A 14,262-nucleotide genomic window follows, 5' to 3' on the forward strand; every position below is an offset into this window, starting at 1 on the left:
GTTCCACTCATTTATGCAGTCATTGGTTGTTTCTTGTATGTGCCCTGACTAGGGACAGAACCTACAACCTTGGTCTAGCAGGACAATGCTCTAACCAACTGAGCTACCTGGCCAGGGCCTAGTCTCTTAGTTCCATTAAAATTCTCCTTTAGCTGTTCCTATAACTTCTTTGGGAAAGATGATTTCCCTTACAAAGCTCACAGTACCAAGCCATTCAACCCCTGCCATCTGTGCATGGGACAGTGTGCTCGGCCAAGAGCACTTAGCTACAAACAAGACAGACAGGGACCTTGAACTCTTGTGGCTCTTTGTCTACCAGAAACTCTTTCTTTTTAGAAATCTTCCTTACTTTGTAGCCAATTTTACCATATACCTCAAAATAAGTATCACTCATTAAATTATAAAATGACTTAAGAGCAAGATCCTTTTAGTATCTTTTTTTGTACCCTTGGTTCTCATCAAATATAATTAAACTTCTAACAGCACATGGTGCTGACTGAGATCTGTAGTTTTGTTTTTTGTATCTTTGTTGGGGATGGGAGGGAGGAGGTGTATCTTGTAAATCCTGTGTCCATAGTCCATGAAATATGACATATAGTTCTTTCAAAATCACTGTGCAATTAAGATTTTAAATTATTGCACATTATATTGACAGTCATTTAAAAACAGTACAATACTTAACTTTTTGGGTTAACTATGCTAGAAAGAGAAAATAATTTATGGTTCTAGATCCTGTTATTGAAACTGGTTTCAAACATGACAGTCATACTTGTTCACATTTGCACTGTAGAACAGCTTTCGCAGAAAATTACTCTGAATTTGTCTCTTGGAAAAATAAGAGTATGTCTGTGTGTGTCAGGGCAAAGCTAATGCCTCATCTACCATCAATCCTGTGAAACTTCCACTCTGCTGGGTATTTCTGGCAGCAGCTCAGCCTTTCTTCTCCTGTTCATTTTATAGGCCATAGCAAACAGGTCATCTACAAACAAGCCCCTCCCACTTGCTAAGTCATGCTGCAAGGCCTCTATATACTCTTAACAGAAATGCATGGCTACATGACAATCTTTTTCTTCCAGCTTACCTTAGTCAACTAAAGAAAACCTTATGTGGTTGGTTTAAACTTAATTTTTGTTAGTCCATTCATTCCCAAGATCAAATGAGACACTCACATGAGTCTATCTGTTGAATTTAGAGCTCTCACAAAGGACAACCCAAGATCCAACTTACAAATCGTCCTCATGAAGTCACCTTAACTTCTTATTTTTAAGCTACAAAACATGTATGAACTGGAATATAAAACTACTATAAAATAAGACTCCCCCTCCCCCCATATGATCAGAGGAACATTCTAGCAGTGAGACAGCATGCATATGACAAATATCACATGTAAAACCCAAGCCCTCACCTTTGCTCTGAGGAGGGTTTTGGCTCCTATCCCTTAGGACGTTGATTTCATAGACAGCACCATACTGTTCAAAGAGTTCCCTCAAGTCCTTCTCGGACCAAGTCCTCGGGACCTGGCCCACGAACATCTTAATAGCATCAAGATCCGGTTGGTCTGGGTGGTCCAGGGTGCCGTTCATTTTCTTTGAGCTGCATCAGATAAAATGAAACTAATATTATGTATTTACGTTGCTTTCCAGAGGGAGTTTTCTTTGCTTTAAAGATCTCAACTACTCTCTGAGAAAGTAAGGGGAAAAGATTCTACTTCCTTTACTTCCATTCAATTTACCAGAATTCCCTTGTCCTCTCTCACCATGGCCACCCCACCCCTGCATTAGAATTAGATCCCCAACTAAAGTCACCATTCTGATGAGAACATCCTGGGTTTTAATTAAGAAACTGAGTGTCACTTATTCCTTATCCAGCATGAAAATTCTCAGAACTTAAGAGGTGAAGTTCCTAAAGCAAAGTTTAATAATTTTAAACACACATAAAAATCACAAAAGATTACTGATTATGAAAAGATTCAGGACTCTTAATGAATACAATGATAGGCAAAAAGTTTTCTTTCAGTAGCCATTAGAACAGAAGCACTTGATTGCCAAGGCCTAAGCTAAGGACTGACTAGAATGTCGGTCTTTGAACGTGGCTGTCTCACGTGCTAATCCTGGTGTTCTTTGAGCTGGGCTCTAGACCAAAACAAAACTTTGCCTCCTCAACTCTACAAAATACTATATAAACATGAGCAATGATGTCATCATTCTAAGTTTTTATTGTTTCTCAGTTACCCAATTTAATGCTACTTTTCCAACTTTACCAGTTAATTCCCTTACCAACTGCAACTATTACAACACAAACAAATTCCTCCAATCCTATCACACCAAACGTGTAATGCTCATACTTGAATACCTTCACCGCTACCACTGCAACCGCTGAGAACCCAGGGGGATTCTTGCACTGCAAATATTTCTACTGTCCAAAACAGACCAGAGGCCTCCTCTACAGAGTTTCCAGATCTTACCATATACTGGTAACAACTTAAATTTCAAAGAGCCAGCATAATTAACTTTTCTATTAGTGTTTGCTGCTTCACCCAGAACCACATCATCATATTCAAATTTGCCATGTTTTAATATTCAATCCTAAATAAAATGGTAGTTTTCACTAAAGGAAAAACAACACTTTTTACACCACTGTTATTTTTTGAATAGTATTTGAAGATCCTTGAGAATGATGAATCTAGGAAAGAAGCTCAACCTCTGTCTTTTAATTCCTAAATCTCTTATGACTGAACATCCACAATGACTATTCTCATTAACCTGCCATTAACTTATTATCAAAAGCTGTTAATACAGACCAACTCTGCGTCAGTATGCCTGTAAAGGTTTCCCATACTCTAGCTTTAGTCTAGAGCTCCTTGAATGCAGAAACTGTTTTATTCCCTATTCATTCTTGTAGTCACACCTGGTTCAATGTAAGCACTCAGTGTGGGGTGGGATGGGATGGGAGAAATTTCTTGTTCTCATTCTCAACTATTCCCCTATTAAGCAACTAACTGATAAAAACTAATGCTATGCAAAAGATAAACAGCACAAATTAAAGAGCCTCTCTTATCTCTTATGATTACTTGACTGTCACAGGATTAACCTGCTTACCATAAAGGGTAAAAAGGAAGCCAAATACATGGTGACAGAAGATGATGGGACTTTGGGTGGTGGGCACACAATGCAATATAAAGATCATGCACCACAGAAATCTGCACTAGAAACCTATATAATCTTGACCACTGTCACCTCAATAAACTTAATTTTAAAAAATGAAATAAATTTTAAGATGCACTATGACCAGTGAAACAATGAATGTCACTCCCTATAACCTGCTCCCAACAACTTTAATTATCAAGTTTAATATTTTATTAAAATGTTGCTAATCTTACCCTGGCTGGTGTGGCTCAGTGGACTGAGCACTGGCCCGTGAACCCAGAGGTTGCAGGTTCGATTCCCAGTCAGGGCACACCTCTGGGTTGTGGGTGAAGCCCCCAGTTGGGGGCATGGCAACCGATCAGTATTTTTCTTCCTCTCTTTCTCCCTCCCTCCCCCTCTAAAAAAGAAATAAAGTATTTAAAATGTTGCTAGTGTTTAACTATATTTCTATTCTAGGGAGAGTTAACATAAATCCCCAGTGGTGCTCAGAATATGTTTTGATGATAAAGAAGCTGACAGCTGTTTTCGGGAAGAGTTAGGGTTTCATTAACTTGTATTACACATTGCAGGCAACTGCTTTCAGCTCCTCCCTTCTGCCTGCATTTGTGTGCTACTTCTAAACTTTCTACATCACTGTAAACACAGACAACACATGTGGACGGTGGTTTATCCAAAAGCGCAGTGAAGACACAACATAAGAGACAAACTCCCTTCTTTCTCTCTTTACTTTCTGAATCCTTCTCCATGTCTTCCTTCCACCTACTCTGCGAGCAACACCCCCACACCAGTTCATCAGAAGAATCCCAAGAGCACTGCTGCCCAAAGTGCCCAAGGACCAGAGGCAATCTTCAAACTTCACTCTTTAGAAACTTTTATAACAACTGGACCGGGTAATTTTGTAAATGCTCAATCTAATAATAATAATAATAATAATAATAATAATAATAATACACGAAATGCAAATTTACACTTTATTTTCTACTCAACTGTTTCTACGGTATTTTACAAGTCGGAAGGAGGGAGACAGGACACAGTCCTCCATCAGTTTGAGGAGCACTTCTACAGCACGGCAAATCATCAGGCCAGGCTCAAGATGCTGTGGGTACCATGCAACAGCAATTATGCACTGGCTTGTTCCTTCCTCCAGTAAATGCTGGGCACTTCCTTACACAGGCCAGGCACTGTGTTAGATGTTGTATACACCAGTGAATAAGAAAAGCATTTCACTGGAGCACATGAAGACAGAGTTAGAAATAAAAGTAACAACATCAGCTAGAGATAACCCAAAAAAGGGAGAAGCAACCATGTATACCTATGTATATATAGCAAGCAGCCACAAATTTCAGGTTATTGTGTCTAAAGAGATGAGCAAAAATGAATGTTCCTTCATCCTCAACCTTTCACACATACTTCCAATGTGTATATTGTCCTTAGTTAAAAGTAACCACTGCATATGCATATAAGTCACCTAGGACAAGAAACCTAGTGTGACATGCCATGTGCCCCAACTGGGAATTGAACCTGTGACTTTCGGTTTGCAGGCCAGTACTCAATCCACAGAGCCACACCAGCGAGGGCTGGGGTTAGGTGCATTTAATACACCTACACAAGAGCCAATGAATTCAACAGCCCCTGGAGAACTGTCTATGGTGTACCTGTGATTTCCAAAAGGCAAGTCTATAAAATTCTTATCTTCTGTGAAAGTACTGAACTGGGAATAAGATGACTGAAAGGAAAAGCATGGTCTGCAGTGGTGAGGGAAGAAGGGAGATAGAAAGGCAGCAAGTGTTTTAGGAAAGAGGCATGGCACTAATCCACCTCTTTCCACGTTCTGCTTCTGACAGCAGAAGCAATAATGGCAGCAACTGGCAAATCATTAAAAATGAAAAACCTAGAAATCAGGACCAGAGGCTGCCTTGTCTACCTGATTCTTCATGGAAGATGCTATAGGAAAACAGAACAGAGAACCAACTTGGAAGAGAAATAGGGAAGGGAAAACAAAGAGTTTTATTTTCAAAGCATGTATCTGTTCAAAATTCCTAAAGATAAACTCTCCTCTTTCTCCTATCAGGGAACAGAGTTGATGTTCGGTCTCACTTCTTTCCCATCCCCCAGCTGATTAGACATGGGGGGGGGGGTGCGTCCTTAATCTGATCCACTGGCTGGCCAGAAACCTAAGACCATGGCCACTATGCTTAAAACAGAAAGATAGGCCTGACCAATCAAGTTCCTCTACAGATGCACTGAGCAAGACAACAGCCACTAGCCACCTGTGACTAATGGCTACTGCACAGGACAGCAGAGAGGTCATTTTTAATCAACACAGGAAGCTCTATTGCACAGCAATGCTCCAAAGAATCTTGAATTGGTGAACAGAAACAGTGGTGAAGTCAGAAATGGAAATGGTTCAACTAGAGATAGTGTGAGTTAAGTTGACAAGATAAAAAGACAAGTGGCAAGAGATAACAGGGGTCATGCTACAATATAGATGAAGTTTAAAACATGCTGAATGAAAGAAGCTAATCACAAAAGGCTACATATTGTGTGATTCCATTTACGTGAAATATCCAGAATAGGCCAAACTACAGAGACAGAGAGTAGGCAAGTGGCTGCCTAGGGAATGGGAATTGGAGGTAGGAGAGAAGGGAGGAATGACTGCTAATGAGTACAGGTTTTTTTTTAGGGTGAGGAAAATGTTGTGGGCCCTGGCCAGGGAACTCAGTTGGTTAGAGCGACACCAGTGATACACCAATATTGTGGGTTCGATATCTGGTCAGGGTACAAAGAAGCAACCAATGAATGCACAAATTAGTGGAGTAACAAATAACAATGTGTTTTTTTCTCTCAAATTATTTCTTAAAATTTTCTTAAAAAAGAAAGACAATATTCTGCAATTAGTGGTGATAGTTGTAGATATAGTAAAAATCAGTGAATCATGCAGTTTGAAAGGATAAATCTTGTTATGTGAATTGTATCTCAATGAAAGACAGACAGAGACAGAGAAATGGAGTAAGGAATCAGAAGACAAACTAGAAGGGCAGGGGCGAGGCAAAGAAAGCCACGCTGTACCCTCGAAGTTTTAAGGTAGGTGAAGAGTAGAAGCAGCAGCATATATGGAGAGAACGTGTTTCCAGAGTTGGAAAGAGGTTTCAGGTCTTCCAACTGTGGAGTTCCTGATTACATTATAGCCCAGTCCACAAGAGTCCTTACGAAAATACCCTTAAAGACTGCTTTCACATGTGTTTAAAAATCATTTCTAAACCCTTTCATTATTCATTTCCTCCCTCTCTTTTCATGACCTGTTGACTGCTATTCGTTCATTTATAAACCGAAAATTCCAGATACTTACCAATCGCTCCACTCCTCAGCAGGCATAAATACTTTTTTGCATCCCAAACCCCAGCCCCCACCCAGCCGACAGGTCCTGCTGGCTCACATACTGTGCTATGGAAAAAGCGGCACAGAGGAACATCAGAGGGAAAAGGGCCCTGGCCTGAGACTTACCAGCTGTTCTCTGGTGAGAAAAAAACAGAATGTGTCTACGCTGGAAGGAAGTAATTTTCATTTGGATAAAGGAAGCTCTTCCACTGTTAGTTGGAAAAAGCTATCAGTAAAGTTGGAAAAAGCTATCAGTAAAGGTTTTTAAGTCACCCCTCAATAAAATAGCTAACAATCTGCTTGTGAAGGTTTTTGACCTTCTCCAAGGTATGGAGATAATGTCCAGAGCACTTATCTCTGTAATCATCTCTAATTATTAAAAAATCCCAGAGGACTTATCATTCGTTCAACTGCATTTTCCAGCCTCCTACAATGTGCAGGCACTACACACTGTAAGGGTCTATTGAAGGGGGACTGAACAATTTCTGCCCTGGAGGAAGTGGTCCTGAACAAGTGGAAGGTTGCAACTATAATACCCAACAAATGCTTTAACAAATGAATAAAAGTTCTGTGGGGAAAAAGTGGCGAATACAGCTTATTTTATTTGAAGGAGCGGGAGCAGGGTACAAGAATGTAAGCCGAACAGACTAAGCAGCTGGGAAAAGTGCTACATAGCATGGAGCTATGAAAGCCCAAAGGATGAGGAGGAGACGGTAAGGACTCAGGAAAGAATACTGAAATAACATTACACAGGTAGAGAAAAAGCACTTGAGAGAGTTAAATGAGTATAAAAACATTTAAATTAGGAAAAGAGAGAAAATATGTGTATCAGAAAATTGATGCAAATAAAGGGATAGGTTGGAGAGAACCAGTGAGGGGCTTTCCATGTCATACTGGAAGGGTTGTTGGACTGTATTCCAAGATCTTGTCTTTTAAAAGACATCTGGTAATAGGGTGAAATAAAGTGACAAAATATGAAGATCAGGAATCTCTCGTAAAAACTAACTCTGAGATTAACAACTAGTCTTAAAAAAAAAAGAACTAGTCTTAAGCAACGCTGAGAAATATGGGGCGGGGGGTGGTGCAAATCCACTAAACTTGGAGATCGCTCCATCAAGGATATGAGGTGGAGGAGGACTCATTCTTGGATTTGAGCACAGACTATATGAGGAATTGTTTTTGCACAGGGAAGGCTTCACATGGAGATGCTCAATGAATAGTTTTTAAAACAACATCATACAGTTCAGGGTACACTTACGGGATACATACAGAGCGCTGAGAATCAGAAAAGCACATTAATGCTCCCTAAGCAATAGGAGAGCAGGAAAAAAAAAGACCTCTAAGATACAACCCTCAGAGAACACCTATGTCTTATGGTGCAAGCCAAGGAAGAGAAGCCAGTGCAAGCTGAAGAGTGGTCAAAGTAGAAGCAAGGACACCGTTACGAGTGAGAACAGGAACCAGGGGTCAGGTCCCCGGGCTCCTCCACAAATTCTGTTGTGAGAAATTTTGAAATAAGATACACTGCTAGATCACATGCCCAGGCAGTATCACTTCAGAGACAAAACCACCGAGGTCAAGCCTCCTGCTAAAGCAGCACAAGCGTAAAGAGCTTAGAATCCAATAAAAAGATGGCAAGTACACACCATTCTCCAGATGTTCTTCTCCTTAACTCTGTGGTGCATATTTTGGCATACAGTATCTGCTTGGGCCTGAGGACTTACAATAATGAGAACTGATGGGTAACTCTGCTCAAAGACACCTGAGGCCTAGTCTACCGGGGCAAAAATAAAGAGTCTATCATTAAACTTGCATTGTAGACCCAAGGTTGACAGCAACTCTCCTCTGGCAAGTCAGTTCTAGACCCTCTCAACTGAGTTTCTCATCTGTAAAATAGGGGCAATAGCCCATGCCCAATTAACCTCAAAAAGCTTTTATGAAGCTGGATGACTAAAACAGATGCCAATGCACTTGGGGGGAAATGATGTAACAGTCTACTCCCTGATTACCTCTATTCAGAATGACCTATTTTCAGTCCATTAGTTATCAAACTCTAGTGTGCATTAAAACTACATGGAACATTACTAAAAACAGATTCTTAGGTCCTATTCCAGCATAGGAACATCTGATCATGGGCCCAGGAATCTACATTTTTATGCTCCAGGTAACTTCCATGCAGTGTTCCATGGTCCAGACTTCAGGAGATGGCTGTATCAGTCCAACCTCTTAAAAGATGAGAAAATAGGCCTGGCTGGTATAGCTCAGTGGATTGAGGGCGGGCTGTGAACCAAAGGGTTGCCAGCTCAATTCCCAGTCAGGTCACACGCCTGGGTTGCCTTGGCCAGGTCCCCAGTGGGGGCCATGTGATAGGCAACCACACATTGATGTTTCTCTCTTTCTCCTTTCCTTCCCCTCTCTCTAAAAATAAAGAAATAAAATCTTTTTTAAAAAGATGAGAAAATAAGACTGAGGAAATGGAAAATGCTGTATCTAAGGGCTGAACAATAGGCCATGGCAAAGCATACAAAGTGTTACAATGAAAGATAATTTGAGCCACAAAGTCCTATTTCTAGGGATCATATATTTGGTGCACGGGAACAATTTTTATTATGTAGTAAGTCTTTATGATAGCATTCATTATAATTTCACCTGTTATCTGCTGCTGAAATAGAATTTCAGCAGTCAAGAACTCTCATAAAAAGACACCTACATTACTATTATTTTGGAGACTAGAGGGAAAGCATAGGGTCTACTTCAAACAAACAAGCCGGGCCACTTTGAGGGCCACTGCACTGGTCCATGAAGAGCTGTTCAGAACCTGCTATCGTCCACACTGCTGCACCAATCCCAGGGTAGCCTGATTCACACGTGGCAGTCTAGACTCAAAGACTTGCAACTACCATCTGTTATCTAGGGAATGTTCTACCATTTAATACTCTTGGCTTTGAATAACCTAAGACTCACTTATTTGAGGTTCCCAGATACTCTGAAGCCTGGGTAAAATAACAGAAATCAGGAGTTAGAAATGTATGCTCCACAAAACCCAGAATTCAGGTTCCCTGTAGCTGTAACTTGGAGGCAGGTTAGCGGTCTAGTTCTATGCAATGACAGCATCACTTCTTGAACAGTACTGCAAAGTGATGAGGCTTCTCACCCCCATGTTCAAAATTTATTTGGGCAAACTGTCAATCAAGATTGGTCTAATTTGGGGAAAGGGGCATCTGATATCTCCCAAATCATGTACCATGTTGCATTTTCAGTTAGTTCGATGGAAAAATTAAAATCCAGAATTATAGTTTAGATGCCAATATAGCATTCTGCATATACTACTAAATATACCCTCTGTGATATGAGTTAACCAGTCTTCTCTGTAATGAGTCTAAGAATTTGATCATTAAAAATAAGTAACTTCCCTAAAGATCATTTGAATTATATACCCAACCCAGAGTAATAAAACTATAGTTAAAAAAATACCTTGGAACCTATCATATGGAAAAGCACTATAGCTTGAAGGGAGAAGAGCTAGCATACTTGAGGTGATGTTGCTGGTCATGTAGCAAATGTACCCTCTCATGTACAGAACTTCATTGTAGCCTTGAAGAGAGAAATCAGGAGTAATAAGACAGAATAACACTACTAGAAAACAACAATAGTGTGGATTTCGGCTCCCTCACCCAATTTTTTCTTCTTTTAAGGAAAGGGACCAGTTTCATTAAATAACAAAGAAAACAACCCAGTTCCTCTGCTTATGATAAAAAATTAGACAACAAAAATACTTACACGGGACTGGAATTCAAAGAGCAATGATCCACCATCATTTCTGGAAGGAAATCCAACTTAAACGCAGCCATCACCTCACTCTCCCCTTCAGAAGTCAATGATATTAACTTGCTGCACTTGTCTGATCCACAAATACACACAGCTTTAGCTTCCTGGGCCCCACAAAAAACACAAAGTGGAAACAGGAGCTCAGGGAAACCAGCAATAAGTGCCACAAACACAGGCAGGACTGGGGAAGGGAATGGGAATAATGGATTAAAAGGGGGATGTGACCATGTGAGGGGAGGCTCAGCCCGGCACACAATGAAAGTGCTGATGCGCCAGGCTTGTTTTGTGTGATTTTCCCTGGCGAAGCAGTACTATGTGCACTGTCAGATAAATAGAGTGTCAAATCCATAAAGATAGCAGTGGCTAACAGAGCAGAAGAAACACAAACTTGTTTCACATTTTCCAAACTCCTTTCCTTGCAAATCAGTTTTTGAGGATGCCCCAAATCTGATACTACCTGAAGGGGGTGGGGAAAACTCACCTTCTTACCTTTCATGGTCTGAAAATGTCTTTTAAAGATTTTATTTATTTATGTTTTTAGAGAGAGGGGGAGGGAGGGAGAAAGGGAGAGAAACATCAATGTGTAGTTGCCTCTTGTGTGCTCCCTACTGGGGACCTGGCCCACAACCCAGGCATGTGCCCTGACTGGGAATCAAATCAGCGACCTTTTGGTTCTCAGGCCAGCACTCAATCCACTGAGCTACACCAGCTAGGACAGAAAATGTTTTTGAAAAGAACTGAGCCCTGGCTGATACGGCTCAGTGGACTGAGCGCTGGCCTGCAAACCAAAGGGTTGCCGGTTCAATACCCAGTCAGGGCACATACCTGGGTTGCAGGTCAGGTCCCCAGTTGGGGACCTGAGGCAACCAATCAATGGATCTCATATACATCAATGTTTCTCTCCCTCTTCCTCCCTCTCCTCCCCCTGAAAATAAGTAAGTAAAATTTGGGCGGGGAGGAAAAGAAGAACTAGGTTATTAGCTTTGGTCGGAACTTAGTTTCCATGTGCCAAAGACAGCAATGAGCACAGTGCTTGGATACAAAGTAACCTCAGAATAGTGGAAAAGAAGGACCACTGGTTCAGACCACCAGAAGCAGGCCAGAGAATGGTTGAAAAACTGGCCACCAGAAACTTAATGCTCAATACCACTACTTGTACCAGACTACTTTCTTGATGTATTGACAGCAGAGTATGCTCCCTGATCAGAATGAAAAACTTTGCCCTGGCTGGTATAGCTCAGTGGATTGAGTGTGGGCCTGTGAACCAAAAAATGGCAGTTCGATTCCCAGTCAGGGCACATGCCTGGGTTGCAGGTTCCCAGCAGGGGATGCACAAGAGGCAACCATACATCGATATTTCTCTCCCTCTCGCCTTCCCTGCCCCTCTAAAGATAAATAATCTTAAAAAAAAAGACTGGGAATAAAAAAAGGAATGAAGAACTTTAAAAACTGCTGCTTCAGTGACATTCTTTAGGTGGTACAAGGCAGACCTTCTTTACTAACTCTGAACCTTAATTTGCCAGAGAATTAAAAAAGGTAAAATGAAAATGGCATTGCACCATTCTGCCTCATGACAGAGTACCAGGAAATAATGTCTTTTCAGTTGTTTGACCTTTCTAATAATGAAAAAGAACCATGGCCTGCTAGGGACAAACACTCAAACCGGTAAAGAAGGGCAGAGAAGTGTAGACTAAGCCTCTTCATTCGCTGTCCTCCTTTAAACTCGCTAACACCAGGATTAATGAATGCAGACATAAGACTTCTATTGTGGGTGAGCAGCAGAGATGGATATACTTAGCAGTCAAGGCAGATGTGGTGCTCCCGTTCTCAATTTAGCTCCACATCCCTCCCAACAACAAATGGTGGCATTTCAATATTTAGGCGATGACTCTAAAACTGCATCTCTGAAGGCTCCCAAATTTCACAGCCCTTCTTTCCACATTTATCATTAGGGTTGCCTTACCTCAATAATTTCACTTCACTCAAGTTCAGCTAACAACACAGGGAACTTTGAAAAAAGAAGTTATGTTCAGCCTGTAAAGAGGTAAATGAATGAACTCCTAAATGTGTGGACTTATTAAAAAACAAAAAACAAAACAACAAAACAAAACAAAACAAAACAAAAACCGAAAGGCAGCACATCATGGTATAAAAGCCTAAATGTTCTAGTCTGTGTAAACATGGCTGACATCTGTCCTGCATTTGACCGAGGAAGGCAGAAACTGACCATCCAAAATTTAAAACTGTAACTGCAGTGAACTCCTTTTCTATTTTGTCAGAGACCTTGCCTCATTTGATCTACTGCTTCAGAGGCAGAAGTGGCAAGAGCACTCTTTCACCCTACTAGGAAGGAAGCAAAAACAAGTTGCAAGTGAGAGGAGACTGTGCAACTCGATACACAGTTCACCAAGCTCCGATTCTGCCAGACAGTCAGAGGATGATAACCAAAGCTGGGACTGGTTAAGTAACTGGTAGGTTTGTCCTAGTTTCTCCTGTGTGCACTGGAGCTGGTCACATGCCTCCTCCTATTGAAAGATACCTGGATCAAGGAGTAAATTTGTGAAGTCAAATAACTGAATTAGATTTTTTTAGTTCAAGAATTCCTTTGAAAAGAAATAAACAGTTTTTTAAAAAGTTCCCACTAGTTATTGTTATGCTTTAATTATTCAGGAAAAATACATGGCTTTTAATTACATCTCTATTTCAATGAGAATCACATCTATAATAAGGGAGTACTTAAATGTGGCAGACTTCATTGGGTAGCCTGGCACTGCTCAGAGTATGAAACGATGTGCACTCCTGATAGTAATTTTCACCAAGCCAAATGTGGGAAGTACTTATTCTGAGTAATGTTTTAAAATTCATTTCACAATATATAAAGCAACACTACTTTAAAAAACCTACAAGATGGAAATGTTATTAGATGAAGGAGAACGCTTTTCTTCAGGCAGGTCACGAGACTTATCTCAGTATAATTAAATCCAACATGCTTATGGGGGGGGGTATAAAATGCAGAAATCAATCACAAGTCACTCAATTTTAGAAAAGGGTTACAAAGTTAAATGATGACAAAAACAATTATGGGTATACAAATGCAGGTGTTAAAATAAAAAAGTAGGATTAAAAGTTATTCACAAAAAATGCTCATAAATTGTTTTTAATTTCTATATCAGAAACACACTCCAGGCTTTCCCCATAAAGGATGCATTAGAAATAGAGAGTTGACAAGAAGGATTATAACCAAAGGCTCACTGCAAAAGAAAGCCTTAACTTTCCCTCAGCCCTTTTTTACCGCTTGTCCTCATTATGAATTTATATTCGTGGGTCCCTTTTCTTTCTTTGGTTGTCTGTGTCGGTTTTCTTTGCTGTGAATATTCTATACTTTCTTTTCTAAGGGCCGTAATTCAAAGCATGATTATATCAAAGCAGGAAGATGTAATCAGTCTGCTATAACATTAAGAACCCAAACCACAAAAAAATGATAGTAGATAAGGGGAACCGTCAAAAATAGCACACCCTGCATTTAGAATATCTAAATAGCATAAGCCAGGAGCGTCAAACTCATTTTCACTGGGGGCCACATCAGCCTCATGGTTGCCTTCAAAAGCCTGAAATAATTTTAGGACTGTATAAATGCAACTAAACCTTAACTGTTAAGGAGTTGAAATTACATTCAGCCCCTTGAAGGCAACTGCTAGGCTGATGCGGCCCCTGGTGAAAATGAATTTGACACCCCTGGTATAAGCAATTTAAAAACTGAATTAAGAGAGAGAAATGCTAGAAATCACAGCCTTTGTTTTGTCAAAAATGAAAGAGCAAAGACAAGCACAGTTAAGCAAGGAAATAAAAACAACAACCCGACTGGTATGTGGCTATCTTGATGTAACTAGGGAGTTCAACAATAACAGGT

General features: G+C 40.4%; 1 protein-coding gene across 15 annotated transcripts in view; it reads right to left on the reverse strand.

Moving 5' to 3' along the window:
- CELF1 (CUGBP Elav-like family member 1) overlaps positions 1-14,262 on the reverse strand; it is a 70,588-nt gene that overhangs the window by 21,256 nt on the left and 35,070 nt on the right. For 10 of the 15 annotated variants that reach the window (XM_037028031.1, XM_037028032.1, XM_037028026.1 and 7 more), the window contains 3 exons: positions 12,316-12,386; positions 10,305-10,456; positions 1,406-1,593 (listed from right to left, as the gene is read on the reverse strand). In XM_037028031.1, coding sequence (XP_036883926.1) covers positions 1,406-1,593; positions 10,305-10,375 — 259 coding nt within the window. In that variant the 5' untranslated portion in view covers positions 10,376-10,456; positions 12,316-12,386. Of the gene's footprint in view, positions 1-1,405; positions 1,594-4,964; positions 5,063-10,304; positions 10,457-12,315; positions 12,387-14,262 lie in introns of those variants that run through there. The other 5 variants (XM_037028037.1, XM_037028036.1, XM_037028034.1 and 2 more) reach the window with 3 other exon arrangements.

Source organism: Sturnira hondurensis, unplaced genomic scaffold (genome assembly GCF_014824575.4).
Source record: "Sturnira hondurensis isolate 20B ecotype Veracruz unplaced genomic scaffold, ASM1482457v3 Scaffold0019433, whole genome shotgun sequence".
In the NCBI taxonomy this organism is placed as follows: Eukaryota; Metazoa; Chordata; class Mammalia; order Chiroptera; family Phyllostomidae; genus Sturnira; species Sturnira hondurensis.